Source organism: Myxocyprinus asiaticus, chromosome 16 (genome assembly GCF_019703515.2).
Source record: "Myxocyprinus asiaticus isolate MX2 ecotype Aquarium Trade chromosome 16, UBuf_Myxa_2, whole genome shotgun sequence".
Classification (NCBI taxonomy): domain Eukaryota; kingdom Metazoa; phylum Chordata; class Actinopteri; order Cypriniformes; family Catostomidae; genus Myxocyprinus; species Myxocyprinus asiaticus.
In genome coordinates, this window is record NC_059359.1 from 43,580,907 (window position 1) to 43,602,672 (window position 21,766).

The 21,766-nt window shown below is 35.8% G+C and overlaps 1 protein-coding gene across 2 annotated transcripts; it reads right to left on the reverse strand.

The window, feature by feature from the left end:
- Positions 1–1,587: 1,587 nt before the first annotated feature.
- On the reverse strand, positions 1,588–18,469 carry LOC127453901 (vascular endothelial growth factor A-A-like). Of its 2 annotated transcripts, XM_051720662.1 has the most exons (7): positions 17,732–18,469; positions 16,241–16,283; positions 13,740–13,936; positions 13,272–13,348; positions 12,488–12,520; positions 4,987–5,118; positions 1,588–3,033 (listed from the first exon to the last, which is right to left on the reverse strand). In XM_051720662.1, the coding sequence occupies exons 1-7, from the start codon at positions 17,798–17,800 to the stop codon at positions 3,015–3,017; spliced, it is 570 nt and encodes a 189-aa protein (XP_051576622.1). In that variant the 5' UTR covers positions 17,801–18,469; the 3' UTR covers positions 1,588–3,014. The 2 variants fall into 2 exon arrangements, with proteins under 2 accessions (XP_051576622.1, XP_051576623.1); XM_051720663.1 differs by lacking the exon at positions 4,987–5,118.
- Positions 18,470–21,766: the final 3,297 nt, after the last annotated feature.

Sequence of the window (21,766 nt, forward strand, 5' to 3'; positions counted from 1 at the left end):
GTTGTTAATGTAATCTAAATTCTTTGGGTTACTTCAGCTCTGGCAAATACATTTTTGGAGCATAAGTTATGAGTTATATTAAGTATGAACTTGAATGAATGTAACACATCATAATGCTGTTCAAATGCTTCTTTGATTGCATCATTTATATGTATAAATGTTTCCAACTGAATAGCCTAAACATTAAATGAAACAAATGACAATGAAATGCAAAGTAATCTCTTCAGTAATCAAAATACTATTTGAATATAAATGTATTCTAAATACCAATGATTTAAATTGTAACTGTAGTGGAATACAGTTACTTATATTTTGTATTTTAAATAAATAATCACGTTACATGTATTCTGTTACTCCCCAACATTGTGCATATAAAAGGAAGTCGAAAAGGGAACTAGTATCACACATTTACTCCTGTTTAATGTCAACAAAGAACCACTCAACAATGTATTTAAAACAAAAATGGGAAAAGAAAGCAAATATAACTATATTAGAGAATGAAAGGCTGAATCGGTGTAAAACACACATTACTCCATCGAGTTCAAATTGTTGGAGGGAATTTGTGTGAAAGAACACAACCAGGTTCTTTGTCACTCCCAAAATAAAACACCTGCAAACAGGTACTCAACAACAGGGAGAATGCTGGAAAAAGTGTGGAAATGTTTCATATTTTTTTGGAATTGTAACATTGTTCACTCTTTCAGGTGAGACATAAATGTACAAATAAATCCAATAATGGAACTAAACCTTGACTGTATTTAAAATATATATACTTGGGAATTTTCCCCATAAAGATAACTAGGCATGATAGATATCTTTTCAATTTCTTACTTTCAGCTAGTACAAAAACGATAACTAAAAAAAATGGTTAAAGGAAACAACTAAATCTGATGGGTGAGAAATTGTAGATGGTATTTACAACATGGAAGCTCTAAGCTTTTTATTTAGACAGTATGTGGATACAATTCCAACATATTGGGGAAAATGGTTATTAAGAGAAGAAAAGATTAAATCAATTACTAAATTAATACAAAAGGGAGGAGGATGAAAACGCTTGATATTTTTATACTTTTGAGATTGACTGAATGCACATTTGCATTGAATGTGATACACCAGGCATCCTAAGTTATGGGTAAACTCTTAGATCTATGTGGTTTGAAAAATGGTGGAATCTGGTCTTGGTAGGACCTGTGAGATAAAATATCTGTATGAACTACTGTATGTGATGTGTAATACTGGAGTGTAGCCCTTAACACAAACTGGATGGGTGAATATAAAGACTTTACCCTAAAAACTCACGATTGTAATGTACAACGTGTTATCTATGGTGACCTTTTTGTTTCTTTTCAGTTGTTATTTTCTTTTCTTCTCTGTAAACTGTAAAAATAAAGTACAAAAAAAACAAAAAAGTTTGAGGAAAATTTTACATGGAAAATCTGGGGAAATGCCCCCCCTTGCCTTTACGATTGCTTTGTCTTACAGCGAGTGTACTTATGGATAACTCACTTTTTGTATTTTAGGCATAATGTTAGTGAGTGCATCTGGATTTTATGGACTGACAAAAACAGCACACTCACCAGACAGAAATACATTTTTCCTTTAATAAAAAACAATATCTTTTGAAAATAAATATGTTTAATAGTTTTACTAAAAACACAAAATGATGTTAATATTTAATATTTTACAGCACCAATAAATATATTAATGTGAAAATATACTGAAAATGTGGCTGTACATGGCAAACAAACAAAAAATGTATTTCTGGCACCTTCACACAAAAGAGAATGTATTTTTCAATCATAAAACCTTTTTGTTTCGCCACCAAACTGATCGTGCTTTCAGGAATGTCGAAGTGTCGTTTCTCTTTTCAGTTTTCTTTCTATAACAGCCATCTACCGTTTTTCAGAATGGCGACAATGTCGATAAGAAACAAAGCAAAACATTAACAATAACACTGCATATAAATAGATCATGAAATTAAATACACACAATACTGAAAATATTCTAGCATTATAAATTAGATGTAGTGTAACTACAAAAAGGGATATTAGATATGTATATACAGATATTGTGTGGTAACTGCTCCTAACGTGGTGTGCAATTTTCTCTTTGGAAAATGTTTTGAATCTTAAACAATTATTTGTTACTACTACGATGAGCTGGATGACATTTCTTTGCAAGTCAGAATCAAGTTCTATCTTATGTCACATTTTTCGAATTTCCATATACTGTATACCTACATTTAATATCCCTTTAGTATAATCACACCAAGTCCTATTGGATGTTAGTCAGTACAGGTGTCTTTTGACTAAGACTTCACCCTTGTAAGAGTGACATATCACAGAAATAGATAGTTCCGCATTCATATTCCGTGCCTGGACCCACAGTTCCAATCAGTCCGGATAAAAGAAGTCTTTATTATGCCACTTCCCCTCCTTTGCTTGACAGTCAATAACTGTTCATATAAAAGTGTGGAGGAGACTTGTTGTTTGAAGTCCTGGTCACTCGATCGGTGGCTTTAAATATAAATCCACAGCAGCCTGGTCCAGTGAAGTGTTACATCAAGCACTGTGTGGTTTTGAAGCCAAGCTCACTGTCCAATCATAGTCCCAGGTGAAGTGACACTGGAATATATCCCGTTCACATGTGAGCAGCATATTCGTTTATTTGTATGTAATGTTTCAGATGATAGCAGCATCACACATTGTCATTTAACATGTATATGTATTTGTATATACAGTATATATATATATATATATATATATATATATATATATATATATATATATATATATGTATATAATGTTAAATGACAAAGTGTGACGCTGCTATCACTTTATATATATTAATATCTTAAAATATACATTGGGATGATATCTCATGCCCTCGTTTCAATCTTTGTCTTTCGTTGGGGGTAATGTTTTCAGTCCAGGGAATGCATCCTCAGGTTTTAAAAGTGCTGTGCTATAGAAAAAAAAATCCTTCATTCAGTGTTGTGCTCAGCGGCCCGCCAATCATCTTGGTTTTTCACATCTGAAAGAGAAAATTTGGTTCGTTAAAGATCTATTTGACCTGCACAGCATTGTTTAGGAGATAGTCATGAGTTCACTTATTTCCACACAATCAGAGTGAAGCCTGTTCACCCACTCAAATTATCAATAGGGCAATCAGTCAATGTTCATAAAGGAATACTAGCATAGAGCAGAGTGAATGCTAACTACTGCCTACTAAAAAATAGTAAAAAGTTTATCGCAAGCCCTTTTGACATTTAATGTACATTCATGTACAGGAAATTAATTATAGGTATCTATAATGTCATTTTAACTTGTTAAAATACTGATTCTTGTGATCAGCGATGGAATTATTGAAACTAATAAAATTACAAATACTCATGTCAGCTGTGCGCTTATTACTTGTAAAAATAATCATTTTTGACATCAATAATTACATTGTTACTTGCGAAAATGTCTATTGCTGATATCAACAATTGAATTACAACTAGCAAAAAATGCTGCAATTTGGTTTTCAGTAGATATCTACAGAATAATGTTGTTCTAACTAGTAAGAAAGCCTTTTAAGATAGCTTTAATTATGCTATTTACATTGTAGTTATTGATATCAAAATGTATCATTTTTACTAGCAAGTAGTACATTGTTGATATTTGAAACTGAAATTGAACAAGTTAGAAATAATAGATATCTGTAACTGCATTTTGAACAAGAGTAAATAACAAATAATTGTGAAAATGCAGTTATCAGTAATAAAACAAATGTACTAGTTGAAATTCCATTTTTGATATCAAGAATGGGTATTCCCATTAGTAATGACGTAATTACTTAAACTAGAGCAAAAGTAATAACTGATATAAAAAATTAGCATTTTCACTAATAGTAATTCCATTACTGAGCTCATCTAGCATTTTACTAGGGAAAATTAAATTAGAGATATCTATAATTCAAATCCTGCACATGATTAAATGTCAAAAGGGCTTACAATAATTGGTTTAACATGTGTACTAACCTACCGTGACCGTGAGAAGCCACAAATGATAGTTGTCAATTGCCTGGTTTCTATTTCTGCAGAGTTGCCCTGCATAGCCCCTTCCATTGTGAAATTTTGTGAAATAAATGTAGTTATTTTGCATTTTACCTCAATCCCCCACTTTTCACTTTTGGATGGGGTCAAAATTTAGATGGGGTGGAACAGTCACCGGATTACTGTTTGGCATTCAGAACTTAAACAGAGGCCACATAAGCTTAAGAGTTGAAGCACTAGTGAAACAGGTTGATAATTAGGACCATGAGAAGCAAACAGCATGGACACACTTTTATATTTAGTTTCTAATACTCACTTGCTGTTTCAGTCAAAAGATGACATACACAAGTATGAATATTATCTAAAAACATGAATCATTAATGGCATGATTTTACACATGATGACAAAATCAGCATTACCTAAATATGTTTGGTACCATTAAGGACAAAATGACATTAAATTACAAGGATTGAGAATAGGGTGTTTGTGTTGCGTTCTTATGTCTCACTCTAGTAAAGACTTCACAAACACACACATATGCAAACACATACCTAGATATTCCCCACAGATGCCATTTCTGAGTTTTTTTCAAACACACCATCATATTGCTTGTTGCCAGAATATCCTTTTAACTTCATCAATGTTTTATCATGTACTGGGTTCATCATTTCTATGCTCAAAATCAAAGTGCTGACACCACAAAACAGAGCAATGCCCTTGGTGAATTCTGACATCAAGCAAAGATGTCAACATAGTATCACATAGCAATACACAACAGACATTACACACATAACCACCCCAAACATGCGCACACACAGTCCTAATGTATGAGAGGAAATGCAACAAACTAGACAAGCAGGTGAGCAGTATGCATATTATGGCAGGGAGAGAAAGCTTTAGATGAGATGAGGTCAAAGCGTGTTGCACGTCGTGACAGTTCATAAACAAACCTGCAAGTTCTTTCGTTTAACTCAAGTTGTCTGGACTTGCATTGCAATTGTGTGAATTTGCAGGAGCATTTACAGGTGAGGGGGTCCTGAACATACAAGCGCTTTCTTCTGTCTGAACAAGGCTCACAGTGGCTGCAAGAAAAGCAGAAGGGAGAGACACAGAGACATCTAAGCACTAGTGAATTGAGCAGAGAGCTGGAAACACACACACATACATGCACCATCACACACAACCTTCACCCAGACAATCATTCAGATCAAGATTGCTACATAAAAGCCAGGGAGAGACACAGGAATGCAATCACTTGTCAGATTTATGTTGTTTTTTTTATTTTTGCTTATTTTTAAAGACAGGATATCATTAGTGGCAGGAGTAAAGCAGAGATTGTGTGTGACTGGACTGTCATGATCTGTCATCCATCCATCATTCATGCAACATCCATCCACCCCTCATTCATTCAAGCAACATTCCTCCATTCATCCACTACCCATCCATCCAATCATCCATCCATTTATTCATGCAACATCCATCCATCCGTCAGTCTGTCTGTCCATTCATTCATCCATCCATCCCTCCCTCCCAATAATTTTTCCATCCATCATTCATTCCTGCAACATTCATCCACCCATCCATCCATTATTTTATGCAACATCCATCCATCCCTCATTCATTTATGCCACATTCATCCATCCATCCACTCCCCCATCCATCCATCCTTCCATCATTAATTCATTCAGCATCCATCAACCCACCCATCCACCAGTTTGTCCGTCCATCCATCCATACATTCATTTTTCCATTCATCCATCTATCCATCCATCATTCATTCATGCAACAATCATCCATCCATCCATCCATCCATCCATGCAACATCCAGCCATCCATCCTTAATTCTCGCAACATTCATCCATCCATCTATCTATCCATCCATCCATCCTTTCATCATTAATTCATGCAACATCCACCCATCCATCGGTCTATTTATCAATTCACCCCATCCATCAATCTGTCCGTCCATCCATCCATCCACTCATTTTTCCATTCATTCATTCATTCATCCTTCCATCCATCCATCATCCATCCATCACTGAGCACACATGTGACATGGTGATTAGTGGCAACAATGAATGCAGACAGGAACAGTTACTGGACTGAGACAAACACACATTCAACACAACATTCAACACAATTTTATCACGATTCAAAACATAATAAAACCTTGAAAGCAAATTGCGGAAATGACATTGAAAATAAACTTGCTGGTGCTGAATGATGCAGTATCTTTTGTGTTAATGTGACTGTTTTGAATTATTTATAAAATCACTGACAATTTCTATTCTATTCACACACTTTCTAAAGTGTACCTATTCACTCAAATTCACAAAGACTTGCCAATCCACAGGAGAGAGGCAATCTACAGTACAAGCTGGTATCATCTGAAACAACATAAGTCAATGAAAGTCAAAATACAGGTGAGAAATCACATGAACATGATGCCATCCTAGCAGTGACAGAAATGCAACCTCTATTTATTTACCTTTGCTTTCTTTCCTCTTTGTTGGAATTAGGCCAACAGTGTGATTATGAGTACAAATAAATGCAGACTGGGGCTTTAAGCCAACAGGACCAGTGAGATTACAAAGAACAAACAAGCTGCCCTGAAATAAAGCCAACAAGCAACAGCAAAATACAGCTTGAGTGCAGGTGAGCCGAGACACTAGCATCGCCTGTATCTCCCTCTCTTGCTCTCTTTCTGCTTTTAACCATCCCCACTCTGGGTTTCCTTCAAAACAGGAAAACAAAGCAAGAAAAGAAGTCACAAAGACTCCACAAAGCCGAGAAAGATCAGTCAGCACTAGGGATGTCAAGTCGATATTAAAATAAAAAGGTATGCAATGAAACCGGTCTTTCTATAGTTCATACGAAGGAGCGCAGATGCTCTGTGAAAAGCCTTCATGCCCCGAAGTGTTGAGACTGAGCACCTGAATGGTCAAATTCCTGTCTAGTGAGGTATAAGTAAACACAGTCACCAAAAAAATCTGATATGTGTCAAAATCTTGGATCTGTGCATCAGGACTTGCCATGTAAATGCAGTCCTGCTGCGGTCTATTGTGTCAATGAGCATGTTTACATGGACACCAATGTGCTAATAACTACCAAAAATCAGCTTATTCAAAAAACATCAACATAAGAAACTCGTGTTTACATGAGATTTGAAACATCAGGTTTGTCTCTGCTTTTGACATCAAAATGTAAACAGTCACGCGCACAACACTTGGATACGCCATTGAGAACGCCAGATAAAGGTGCTAACATGCAAGAGTAATGTGCAAAATTCAATGTTTTATGGTTAACCATTTATGACCTTACCGCGGTAACAGAAAACCATTTAAGGCATTTAAATGACCACACATAGATGGCATATAAAGCATAATTGGTGTAAGATTGTTCATGTAAATGTGCTCAAATATTAATCAAACAACAATATTTACAAGAAAAAAAAAGAGAACCACTCTCAACCTGCTCTAAATTTATTTTTATTTATTTATTAAAGACTGTTTACTTGAACAATTACATAGAACTTCAAAAAGTATTTACTCTTTAATCTTTGTTTAATCTAAACAGTTTAATCTTTGTTCTATTGTTTTGTTTGTTCTATTGCTTTAATTAGTTTCTTTGATCTTTATTTTGTTCTTTATTTATAAACTTGACTGTTTACTTGAATGATAAAAAAAACTTCAAACACAGTTCACTCTTTAATTTTGGTTGTTTAATCTACATCGTTAATCTTTGTTCTATTTGTATTTGTTCTTTATTTATTGAAAAACGTATTTAAATAATTATGTGAAAAACAATAAAGGTGGTTTTAATAGCATATTAGTTTTGCTGTGATATCGAAATTGTTATCAGGAATCAAAATTTCACTGGCATCAGTATCTACCTCTCACATTTTTATATTGTGACAACCCTAATTACCACCAATTAAAGCGAAGAGCAAAGCACCAGTTACAGCTTCATGAGGAATCAATGGTTCACTCTATTGTCGAAATAAGCAGCTGAAGGGATTGAGCATGTGTGTTGTGTGTATGTGTGTTTGAGGAGCTTAGAAGTAAGGATCGAAGTGCAAGGAGCTGAACTTGAGCTTGTGAATCAGATCCCTCACCCCAGAGTTGCTGGGTGCTCCCACCCCCCGGGGAGAGTGTTTGCCTACGTGCTAAGAGAGACGACGCGCAGAGAGTCTGCGTTTAGCCCTATGATGAACAGATTTGATTTAGCTCTCTCAGCTATCCTGATTCAACTCTACATGGCTGCATTATCCTAGCAAGGTGTGGAATTGCATACACCCACCACTCATCCAATTAAAGGAATGTTCCCCGTTCTATACCAAGTTAAACTCTATCGGCAGCATTTCTTTTTTTTTTTTAAATGAGGAGTCAAAATTAGTTTCCATGAAAATCAACATTATCCCATAAGATCTTAACTTGAACATTCGGATCACGGAACATTCCTTTAAACAGAGTATGTTCCTTGACCTAAAGTTACCACATATATACTTACACACAATAGCACTAAATGAGGTATGTGCCACTGTTGACCGTGACTAACAATAACCCATGTCTCAGGATCATCTACTATTTAAAGCTGTTTTTTGTTTAAAAATGAACAAATTGCCATTATTGATTGAGTACATAATCAATCAGTGTTCAGTAAGCCTATAAAAATTATTTGTATTTTGAGCTGTCAGGTTGGATTTGGCGCGAAATTGCTGGCTTATGTCTTTCCTCCTTGCGTCATTACGTCATGTCTGCACACACAGGAAATAAGTACTGTCTAGTCTTCTGGCTCAGGACGCTGTTCAGTTCAGCTCATTCAGTCACAATCACACAGTCCAGGAAAGCAGCACTGCAGTCTGGATGGTTGTTTACCTGCTATAATGCTTAGATACAGTATGTTGTCTGGCAGGGTTGCTGAAGCTTATATTGCTTGTCATACTTTTATGAATCGAATATTACCTGTGTGTTTACCAATCGCGATGTACAGTATCTACGTTGTGCTGTGAAGTTACTGTGCATTTTTACTAAATGTACGACTGTACGAAAAAAAGACATATTTTGTGTTCATATAATATACACATTTTGCCGGTGTTAGCGCATTAAACTCGTGAAACTAGATTAACAGATTAGATGAATCTATATCTAATATCTTCTTCTAGCCTATATACAGATTCTCAAGAAATTCCTTCTTCTGTTTATATCTTGCTCTGTTAATATCTTGCAGTATCATTTGTATCGTCATATTTTAGTCAATAGTATGCTTTATAAAATAATTTAATCTTCATGATGCACCTTTTTCGTCTCGTCTTTGTTATCGTTGACGAACGTTTTCGTCTGTGATTTTATTGACGAGATTTATAAAGTAAAAATAATGAAGTCTTCCACTGAACTCATATCAGCCATATCACGAGTTTCACCTCTTAAATTGATAAATGTAGTACAATACAAACATTAATAGTAGATAAGACACTTGAAAATCATTTCTAAATATGCTGGTAACCGGTGGTGGTTTGTTATCAGTGTAAAAGCGCTCTGAGTGTACTGTCAGAAAAGCGCTATACATGTAAAATTCATTTATTCAAAATATGTTAATGAGAGTATTATTTATCTTCACCAAAGCAAGTAATATTACATTTTTAAATGTTTAATCATTTAACATAATTGCAACATGAAAATGCATGTCATTACTCTGATCACAGACAGGCAATAAGCTCAAATCATGAGGTTCATCCGCCAGAAGAGCAGGGCTGAAACACAACAGGCGTAAAGTTTTCTTCCGCAAATTGCTTGGAATTTAAAATTTCAACCATAGATGTCACTAGAGAGCACAAAGTTAACGGCAGACAATTGTTACTATGATTAGAATAGAGAAGCAGGCAAGGGTCAGTCTTGACAACTTTAGTGTGAAAAGCGGGTGGTCTTCACATCCATCATCTTACAAAATGCCATAAAACAGCAGAGCCTCAACCCACAAAGAAAAAAAAAAGAAAAACCAAAACAAATCCTATAAAAGACTCTTATCAGCAGGTCAGAGATCTATCGAGATCTATGTAGCAATCCAGTTCTTTTACACAAGCACTATGGGCTGTAAAATCACAGAAAGACCTAATGGAAACAGCAAACTGCTTACTTTTTGTTTTTACCAAGGCAGATTATTTAACATTCATGCTTTTACTCAGAGCAACTTTAAGTGTGTACATATTTTTCTTTGTGAGACTTAAACCTTCAACAAATGAAAAGCATACAATTATGAATGGTTATCTTCTGCCCAAAATAGTCTCTGGGTTTCATATCATGTCATGATTAAGTACTGTTAAAAGCAGTGAGTCTTGAGTTTGTGTTAGGATTAAAGTATTTGACTGTTAAAACATTCAGAGGAAGATGATTCCACTGTTTGGGTGTGCAACAGAGACTATTTAGCCACTTCTATTCAAATGAATGGGAGAAACTGGAACGCCCAATGGTCGACAGATGTAGAAAAAGGAAGTCCTGACTTACAGATAAAAGAGCCAATCACCTTTTTGATACAGACATCACCTGTCAAGTCAGTTTGAGAATGCGCATGTGCATTAGCTGTACAAGCCGGGAAAATTAAAAATGTAGGTACAGAAGCACAATTTGATTCCAGTGTTGTCAGATTTTACTGGTGATTTGAAATATGTTCTTTGATCATAATTTTGACCAACTGCCCGAGAGTGTTCCAAAGATGGCTGCCAGTGCACTGACTTGCTAGAAAGACTTTGGTATGCAAACAACAAAATGTAGCTTTGTTAGCTTTGTTGAGGGTGTAATGAAGCACTGTGGTAGTCACATTGATTCGTGCTCGTAAGGTTTTACACAGACTGAATGTAGGGCCATTTTTATATTAAATTAAATTTTCTTTAAAATTCTGGGTTACAGTGAGGCACTTACAATGGAATTGAATGGGGCCAATTCGTAAACGTTAAAAAAACTCACTTTTTCAAAGTATAGCCACAAGACATAAACAATATGAGCGCTAGCACGATTTAAGTATGCTAAAATTGCTAAGTTACCTTTTCTGTGTAAAGTTATATCCAACATTACAATTGTGTTGCTATGACAACGTAACACCTGTAAACGACTATAAAAAAAGACTATTTACATGACTTTACTGTTCAAATAATACACAAGTTTTAGCAAAAGAATTAAAGCAATAGTTTAACCAAGAATGAAAACTGTCTCTTCATTTACTCACCCTCATGCCATCCCAGATGTGTATGACTTTCCTCTGCAGAACACAAAGGGTTTTAGAAGAATATCTCAGCTCTGAAGGTCCATAAAATCCAAGTGAATGGGTGCCAAATTTTTGAGCTCCAAAAAGCACAGATAGCCATCATAAAAGTAATCCATATGACTGCAGTGGATTAAATAATGTCTTATATATAGATGCCTCATTCGGATGGTTTGTATACATCAACTGCGTCACCTTGGAACTGTCAACAAGGAGAGCTGTTTAAATCAGTTTGAATGCAAGTGAATGGAGGATATCAGACCGAGCTCCTTGCTCAGGCTGCTGCATAAACTGCTTTTATGTGGAAATCGCGGTCCATAGAAACAGCTACTAATAAGGTATCTACGTATGAATATCTATGCAGAGTAGGCTTACGCACTTACGTCACGCAAGAGGCAGTTTGAACTCCACCCTCGTGAACGAGCTGGCCGGAAGCGAACATTTTGAATAAAAAACTTTTTAAATATTTATCTGTTTCTTACACCTAGCATTTTGCTTCAGAAGACATTAATTAATCCACTGGAGTCTTATGGGTTACTTTATGATGGCTATGTTTGCTTTTTGGAGAGTCAAAAATTTGGCACCCATTAGCTTACATTGTATGGACCTACAGAGCTGAAATATTGTTCTAAAAATCCTTGTTTGTGTTCTGCTGAAGAAAGACTTGATTATTTTTTAATTATTTTTGTGCAGTCAACATTATGCCACAAATGCTGTCGATTAAGCTTAACTTGATTTGAATATTCCTTTAATTTCTTTAGTATGCCAGGACAAGTAGTCGTTCATGAGTAGTCATTCAAGCCCTCTAACATGGGCACCACATCAATGAGTTGGATAATGAACCGTTAGGCCATAGCTCTGACATAGTATGTTCCTTATTCTCAAACTGACCCTACTCTATCAATTTGATTGGTCAACCTAGACAAACGTTCTAGAAAGATACTGCACTTTCAACATCTCACACAGTGTCCAGTGGCTGCTTCTCATCGCCGGTCAATCAACACAGTCATTGCTATTTTGACCATCTAGAACTGTCAACACTGTCAGCAAATGATACTTTAACAAATCACTCAATTTCCCACAATAAAATAGGGAATTATGGCCTACTAAACAACAAAATAGATTAAATAGGGACCCTGTAAATCACCCAAAAGCTTTACAGAGGAAATAAAAAAAAAAAAAAACTCATCTTACTTTTCTTTCTTTGCTTTGACTTCTTCCTTTGGCCTGAAAAAAAATAAAAAATAAAAATACAAAATTTTAATTTGTGATACTGTGTAATAATACTTTTTTATTTTTTATATTATAGGTTAAACATGTGCACTAAATGTTATATACATGTGTATTACATAAATGTTATATACATAAGTTGTGAATGAACTAACAATGAACAATTACATTTTTCAAATTTCACATGAACTCAGATGAATAAAGACTTTAAAAATATATTGTTCATTGTTAGTTCATGATATCTAATGCATTTACTAATGTTAATAAATGTAACCTTATTATAAAATTTCCATACACATACGGAACAGTTAGGCACATCAATGACATTTGGTCATGAGGCACATCAGAACCAATGACATGTAACTGATGTCCACCCATCACCATAAGCACCATATTTGATTTGAGAGGTACAACGGAGTGAAAATTGTGAATATTGTCTTATATTTCAGCCTTTTACCCACAAAAAACTGTCGTATTATTTCAGAAGACTTGTAATATATCGCACAGGTCATTTGGACTACTTGTATGATATTTTTATGGTGCTTTTTTGTCATTTTGGAGCTTGACAGCCCCATTCTACATTAACTTCCATTCAATGGAAAAGGATATAATTCAGGATGTAATTTAAAAAATTCCCCTTTTGTGTCCCGCAGAAAACAGTACACAGTTTTAAAATTACTTTAGGGTGTGTTAATATTGACAGAATATTCATTTTTGGGCAAATCTTAGTTTTAGTAGACAGACTTACCTGCATTCACACTTGGTGTGTTCTGTGAAACTCAGATGAAAATTGTGCTGCGATATACGTTGTTTGACTCGTAATACCTATAGAGAAATCCATAAGAAGCACATTAAGCATGTTGTTTTTGAGTGTGTGTTACATATTAATGTCTTATATAAGTGTATTGCACTGAAAAAACCTTGTCCTCATGATTTTCTAACCACAGTGTGAAATGTTCAAGTTAACAGCACAGATTCATTTTACCCAATTCTTATTCCTTGTTTCTCCCCACCCTATAATAAATGGCAAGATGAGGCCTTAACTGTGGCCAAGAGCAACTTTAACCACATAAACGCGGTGTAAACACAGAGTGCAGCGGTAAACAACATAGCTGACATGCCAGTTAACGCCACCTCGCTGTCCACATGCTGGGCAAGTATGAAGTCATAGACAGCAGGGTGAAGGATTGCATGTGCTGGATTGAACCAGTCTCACCCCCATAGTGATGTTGCGAGTCTCTGTTGGGACACACTCGAGCGCTTCGTCGTTGCAGCAACCTGCACAGCGCATCAGAACCACACAGGATGGGATGTACGTGTGCTCAATCTCATCTGGATACTCTTGGATGATGTCTACCAGCACCTCCCGAGTCTTACACGCGCTCTTTTTATACACATCCATGAAGAGAATCACTAGAGGAAGAGGATGCAAAGAAAGAATTTTCAGTCACTGTCATACCATATGACAGAAAGAGTTAATATAATTGTATTATCTTATATAAAGCTATCATACGGCTTCAGAAGACTTGGAATATAGACTACAGACTACTTTTATTGGGCTTTTATGGTGGTATTGTTTTTATTTTTTTGGAGATTGACAGATGTGGTTATATGAACTGTCATTGTAGGAAAAAGAGCATTAAGATGTTGCTGCAAAATGTATTCTTTTGTGTTCCATGGAAAAAATAACAGCATACGGGTTAAAATGATGACAGGTAAAATCATTTAAAGTGATTGTTCACCCAAAAATGAAAATTCTCTCATTGTTTACTTACCATCATGCCATCCAAAATGTGTATGACTTTCTTTCTTCTGCTGAACACAAACGAAGATTTTTTTAGAAGAATACAGTATCTCAGCTCTGTAGGTCCTCTCAAAGTGGAGATTGATAGTAAAAAAGGACTGAAATATTCATCTGTTTCTCACCCACACCTAACATATCACTTCTGAAGACATGGATTTAACTACTGGAGTCTTATGGATTACTTTTATGCTGCTTTTATCTGCTTTTTGGACCTTCGGATTTCTGGCCACTATTTACTTGCATTGTGAGGACCTAGAGTGCTGAGATATTCTTTTACAAATCTTCATTTGTGATCATCTGAAGAAAGAAAGTCATCCATATGGATGACATGAGGGTGAGTAAACGATAAGAGAATTTTCATTTTTGGGTGAACTATCACTTTTATGTAGGGACACTAAAGCCAGTGTAACTGGTCAGACTACAACAGTTACACCAGCTTAGCAAATATAAAATGCAACAGATCTGTGGCTCAACATCTCACAAAGGCCCATCCACCCCACTCCACCCTAATCTGTGCACCTCCCTGGCTGGCTTCCCATCATTCTCTGTGACCCCAGTGCCTCATGACCTGCAGACTGCCAGGGAAAAGCTTGACCTCAGGCAATGTGGCACCAGACTTCACTGCAGACACCTGACCTTTACAAGAAGCCCACCATGTGTGAGAGTTCCCTGCCACCCACGATTCTGCCAGTGTACCAAACCCATGCAAGAAATCAAACTCTGTATTTATATTGTTGATTAAACCAAACTCAATAATTGCCACTGGTTGTGTCCAACACAAGAGTTGTCACAATGTTTGACCAATGGACTTCCATGACATTCCCATGACTTTTCCAGTTGTTCATGATGTAGATTGTCATCTAAATCACTCACAAAGAACAATTTCTACCTAATTACATTTTTGAGACCTGAGCATAACTAGAAAAACGTATATTACCTCATTAATTTCCATGACTTTTCCAGGCATGGAAATCCAGTTTTTAAAGCTCCCTGACATTTCCTGGTTTTCCATGACTGTGGAACACAACCCTGCAGCACAAACTCACATGGCCATATTTTACCCATGCGGTGCCCTATCATAACACTTCTTCATTTATGGCCATGACGTTTGTATCTCTTTATTTAGCAAGGTGCAAAGTCACATGTGGTCTGCTAGTTTTATTTAGTAGCTTTTAGCCAGTCGGCTCTGTGGTAGGCCCTACTGTATAATACAAATACAAACTGACTATTTCTAACAGTGATCCAATGTGCTGATTTGACACTTTTGCAATATCTTTATAAATGGAGCTCTGAGTTGTGGAAGCTTGATTACAACATGATTACAAATGGAAACAGATGAAGTAAAAATAACGACACATGTTCCCCCAGTAACGTAAATAGGGACTCTTAGCAAACAACCTAACTCAACCAGGTCCACTGCTGTTAAATACTTGTGACCTTGAGGACAGATTGGAAACAAAACAGTCAGCGTCTTTGTTAATAAACACACAAGGTCATGGCCAGTGACTCCACACAAGGTTGCCTGCGGGTAGAATAAATGGTTCACTTTGACAGCCCTCAGTACAGCCTAATGAATGTAGGAAAAATACCCTCTGTCCTATTCTGGAGTGTCAAAGCATATATGAATGTAAGTTCAGCCCCAGTGTAATATTAAATTAAATGAAGATAAAGAGTGATATATATATATATATATATATATGAGACTTTTACTGAATAAAAAACAACTTTTGATGGAATGGGTAGGCCTACTGCTATAAAATAAAAAGCAGTTTAATCTTTGCCTTCAGAGTGAAGTTACACATACATCCTCCAGGTGGCGCTGCACTCCTAACCTCATTTCAAATACACTGCTGAGAGATTGCATAGCATACATTACATCACATCAACATTTATGAACATATTAAGCGACTTACCGTCATTTTTGCTCTTCCCCTCTTCTTTGGGTATGTGGGCAGTCTATGAGGACAGAGTATTGACATAAGTGACAGAAATATATTTTAACTAGCATATTTGTATTTTTGCATGTTGCGCTAGGCCTATACTCAGTCTGAATTTAGAATCTTGGTATATTAGTAAGCGAGTTTAAACATTTGAGAATATTTTTAGCCTCTTAAAAAGGACATTTAGAATGTTTTACAATCTTTGTAAGAGAGTTCATGATTGTTTAGAAGGGTTTAAAATCTTAGTAAAAAAGAATATATATATATATATATATATATATATATATATATATATATATATATATATATATATATATATATATATATATATATATATATATATGTGTGTGTGTGTGTGTGTGTGTGTGTGTGTGTGTGTGTGTGTGTGTGTGTGTGTGTGTGTTTAAGAATTCCATCTAAATCTTAGCAAGGGAATCGGAAATGAAGTTCAGTTGTCATTCAAAGAGCTTTAAGGAGCATTTGTTTTCCCGCCTACAGATTAGTCTCGCTCGCGAAAGAGATCGTGTGATCGGTTGCTGGTTGGTCGCGTTACTGCAGGTGGTGGACTGGCGCAACAGCTCTCAGTGTTGCGTGAGAATGCATGGAATCACACAAGTAGCTCATCTGCTTCATATCTACCCAGCAATCCCTCATATTCGGAACCCCACACATTTGGACAATGCAGACACATTGACAAACACAAAAGCGACCGTATTTTAGCGCGTACTGTTTCCCGACAACAAACCTACATGGTTCACCACATAATATTTCAAGTAAATGAACCAATAAGACTGGAAACAAAGATACGGAGGCCTCAGGTAGCCTGTCATTATTTTTGACAAGAGAGAGGTTACATCTGTGAGAGAGTCGTTTTTAAGTTTTAAGGAATCGCTATAAGAACCCTAATGCAGCAAGTCTGTTAGTTTCTGTATTCTGAATGATTAAAGAGAACAGGATAACCCGTTTTACAGCCTTTTGTGACAAGTTACAGCTCGTAATATATTTGATATTGTCTCACATAACGACCTCGATTAGGAATGTGTATTTTACTAATGAAAAACGTGACCTAGAGGTTAAATCCCGGTGTGCTTTGAGGACAGCAACAGGTCGGGTTATTGTAAATCACAGAATAGATGTGGTCAAATATGTTGGTAACTACATACATAAATGAGGTCGGCAAAATTGTGACGCATATATAACATTTTAGTCGGATCACACTGTCTTAAAACCCCTGCAACTCTTAAAAAATCTGCGTGAAACTTTAACCCCCTGTTAACTAGTCGTGTATATAGCTGGTGTAACGGCACTGATACTTTAAATGCATTTCTCGTATTAGCGTGTGACCTCCGTTTGAGCGCTACAAGGACAATTTACTCATTAATGAAAAATGAATGGCTTTATCCTTCTATAATTTCTCAGATCTAGTTTCAAACCCCACCCCCTAAAATTAAACAGAGCGCTTACCTGTACTACAGAAGACAGATGAAGGAGAGCTGCAAAAAATAACTGTACCGAATAAAAAACAAAGTTCATGATTGTAATTCCAGTGGTTTGTTGCAGTGAGCGTTACAGAACAGTCTGGTTTCTTTTTGGGCTCTCAAAACAATTGGAGAAGCGAAGCTGTTTAATATGAATGAACCTTGTGATATCGTGGGTCAAAGTAACAATTCCATTCTGCCCTTCCAAAGCACCTGCGTAAAATCCACTAAAATGTAGTTCTTGAACGTCCCCTCTTCCCTCGAAAAAAAAAAAAAAGAAAAAAAAAAGACAATAATATAAACGGTAATAATAATAATAATAATAATAATAAAATATAAAGAATAATAAAGAAAACTGGGGAAAATCCACACAATATCTTGGTCCTCCGTGAATTTCGTTTTTAAAATCCACAATATAACGGAGAGCCCACGTTTAATAAAGCAAAATCCATAAAATCAAAGGCAAAACCAACAAAAAAGTTTCGTAGACTTCCAATCGCAACCTCCACTTTGTACGGCTTTTGCGCATATGATTATCATCAAGAGCAAAGCAGTACATGTGCCGGTATAAAGTGATCCAGTGGCAATCCTTGGTTTTGCGGTTTTACCAAAACTTGTCTTCTTTCCCTCGTCTTATTCCCGTTATTGTTTTGGCTTCTGTTGTGAATGTTATATCGCGGAATGGAGAGGTCTTGTCACTTTGCGCTCGCTCTATCTTTCAGCGCTTCTGCTGCTCAATGCTGGAGATCTTGAGAGAATCAGCAAACGGGCGGCGAGTGCGCTGATTGGTCAGAGAGTGACTACGTAATGTGCGTTGATCCAATGCAGAACCAACCACATTGCTCAAGCTGCTGACTCGTTGTATGAAGGTGGGAGATTATAATATTATAGCTTTGCGTTGAAATAAATTGGATGTACATTTGCAAAAGCATTTCTTTGCATTAAATCTTTTGATAGAGTATCTCCTTTTATTTTCTCATACATTTTAGGTTTTGTTTTGTACCAGTTTTAGCAGTGGATGCTTCATCTTTGTCATGATAGAAATTCATCTTAATCCATCTTCTCATTAGTTTCTCAGACAGAAATCCGATATATGGCCATATATGAAAAGAAATATAAACATATTAAAATTCCACTAGTATTTGGGGAAAATACTATTTTTGTAGTGACTTGAAATGCAGTATATGTTCCACATATGTACAAGCATGTGACTTTTATATCAGTGAAAAGTATATATATGAACATATATTTAATATATCCTGTGTTTTACATATATTCCATATTTAAGATTTATGTATGGGGTTTGGTCTTCCTATATACTGTAAGTGTTCACCAAGCATATGAAGTGTTAAGATATAAACTTTAGGCAATATTGACATTAATGATCATGTGTTACTTTTTCAACTTAAATTATTTTCAACTGAGGACCTAAAAGTCCTGAAGGGGGCCCGTAAACATAAAAAAATAAATAAAATAATAATAATAATAAAAAACAGTATTTTCTTCAAAAAAAAAAAAAAAAAAAAAAAAAAATTCAATAAATGTGTCAACATATTTTGATAAATTTATTTATGTGATATTTTACTAATAAGGTAGTAACGTTGATAATAAAATTGTCATTTTATTAATGAGAGATATTCTGTAGTGTAATCAGCTTATATATATATATATATATATATATATATATATATATATATATATATATATATATATATTAGAGGTCGATCGGTTTTGCAGATTAATCGGCACGATAACAGATTTCTGGAACTATCGGTTATCAGCAAAAATCCACACCGACAGTTTTTCCCCATTGTCGTTATACAGTATGAGAGTGGCCTCTAGAGGCGAAATAGAAACTATCACTACACTGATGCCTTGTGGTGTTTGTTTTGACACGTGCGACTACACTCTGCATGGAGCGGAACACTTCATATGCAAATTTAAAACATAAACGAAAAGGTATGTATACAGTACACTACAGTACACGTTGTCATATCATTATAAAGAAATTCATTTGTTGACTAGATGCTGCATTAGTAGAGAACAGCAGTATGTTTGCCGACAAGGCTGAGAGGATGCCGACATTAAAGCTAACCTCAAGCTGTTAGAACAATGTGACAAAAATACACTAAAGTCCTACCCAGATGTTTAAATGTCATGATTGTTACCATCTATTACCATCTATTTGCATTAGTTTATATCCAGCTGGTCACGTTCATGCATTCGTTAGCCAGCTAAGTTGCATATTTAAAGCTAGAGATGTGAAAAAGCAAATTAATGGGGGCCTGGGTAGCTCAGCGAGTATTGACACTGAGTATCACCCCTGGAGTTTGAATCCAGGGTGTGTTAAGTGACTCCAGCCAGGTCTCCTAAGCAACCAAATTGGCCCGGTTGCTAGGGAGGGTAGTGTCACATGGGGTAACCTCCTCGGGGTCCCGATTAGGGATTCTCGCTCTCAATGTGGCGCGTGGTAAGTTGTGCGTGGATCGCGGAGAGTAGCATGAGCCTCCACATGCTGTGTGTCTCCGCGGTGTCATGCACAGAGAGCCACATGATAAAATGCGCGGATTGACTGTCTCAGAAGCGGAGGCAACTGAGACTTGTCCACCGCCACCTGGATTGAGGTGAGAAACTGCGCCACCTTGAGGACCTTCTAAGTAGAGGGAATTGGGCATTCCAAATTGGGAGAAAAGGGGATTAAAAAAAAAAAAGAGGAAAAAAAAGCAAATTAATATCTTCATGCAGCCGAAAGAAACATATAAACAAATTTGAAACGCATCTGATTTAAATGAATTTTTTTTAACCTCACTGTAATATGATAACTTCAGATCGATCACATTCTTGCACTAAAAAAGGCCTGACACAGCGCAACAAATACAGTTTAACAGAAAGCAGGTGTCTCAATATACTTTAAAGCTCTTTTTAATTAGACACTTTTTAATTAAAAACAGCACTCCTGCATGAGACGCTGAATAAACAAAAACAAAGGGAAACAAAGACGTTTGTCTAGCGCATGTTTACATAGAAAAACAAATGGATGGTTGCAAAAGCGTTTGGTGTGAACAGCCCCTTACAGTTGTTGGAAGTCTTTGGCCATTGCGTCTTGCTCCCTTATAAGCATTTCTCAGATTAAGCAATGAGTTGTTTAAATGCTTTGTCAGGAAAGATGTTCAACTTGGAAATGTGCACGTTCGGTTCCAGTCTGTTGTGTTCCGTCTGTTTGAACAGCCCCTGGCCTGGGCTCATAGTCTGAGCTGCTTGAACTGTGAATATTGCTACTCTACATACAACTGCACTGAATAAAAAACAATGTGGTATTTCGCTGTGATTATGAAGCTTGAGTCTGGAGTAGTAGGGATCAGTGCAAGTGTAACACCATGTGAACTGTCTATTGAAGTGTTTCCCCCCTCATTTTACTTTTGACTTAACATTTAAGAATATGGACTGACTAAAACTTTTTATTTATTTATTTTATGCACAGTAGTTGAAAATGAAATGCTCTTTTTTAACAGCCATGATAGGAATGTTCTATGCAATAATATAACATTGCTGAATGGTTTATGTATTTATTGCACCCTCTTGTGGACTAAAGAAACAACGTCAATTTAAAAATCAGCTGACTTTAAAATTAGAATATTAGTTAATATATATTAATATTTATATATTTATTTCATTTAAAAAAGTACAATACATTTTCATGGTTCAGTCAGTACTGTTTATTTTTGTAATAAAGTTCAGCACTATTTTACTTTGTTATTTTTTCATTCATTATCAATTTTAAAAACTATCGGTTGATTAATTGGTTATCGGCAGGTACTGTCCAACTTAGTTAACGGTAAAATCCACTATCAGTGGACTCTGATATACAGTATATATATATATATATATATATATATATATATATATATATATATATATATATAATTTTCTTTTTTTTTTTTTTAAAGTGGATTGGTTATGAGTCTGGGTGGGGGATCCCTGGGTCTGTAAATGTTTTAAATCCCTGAATTATGCTCAAATT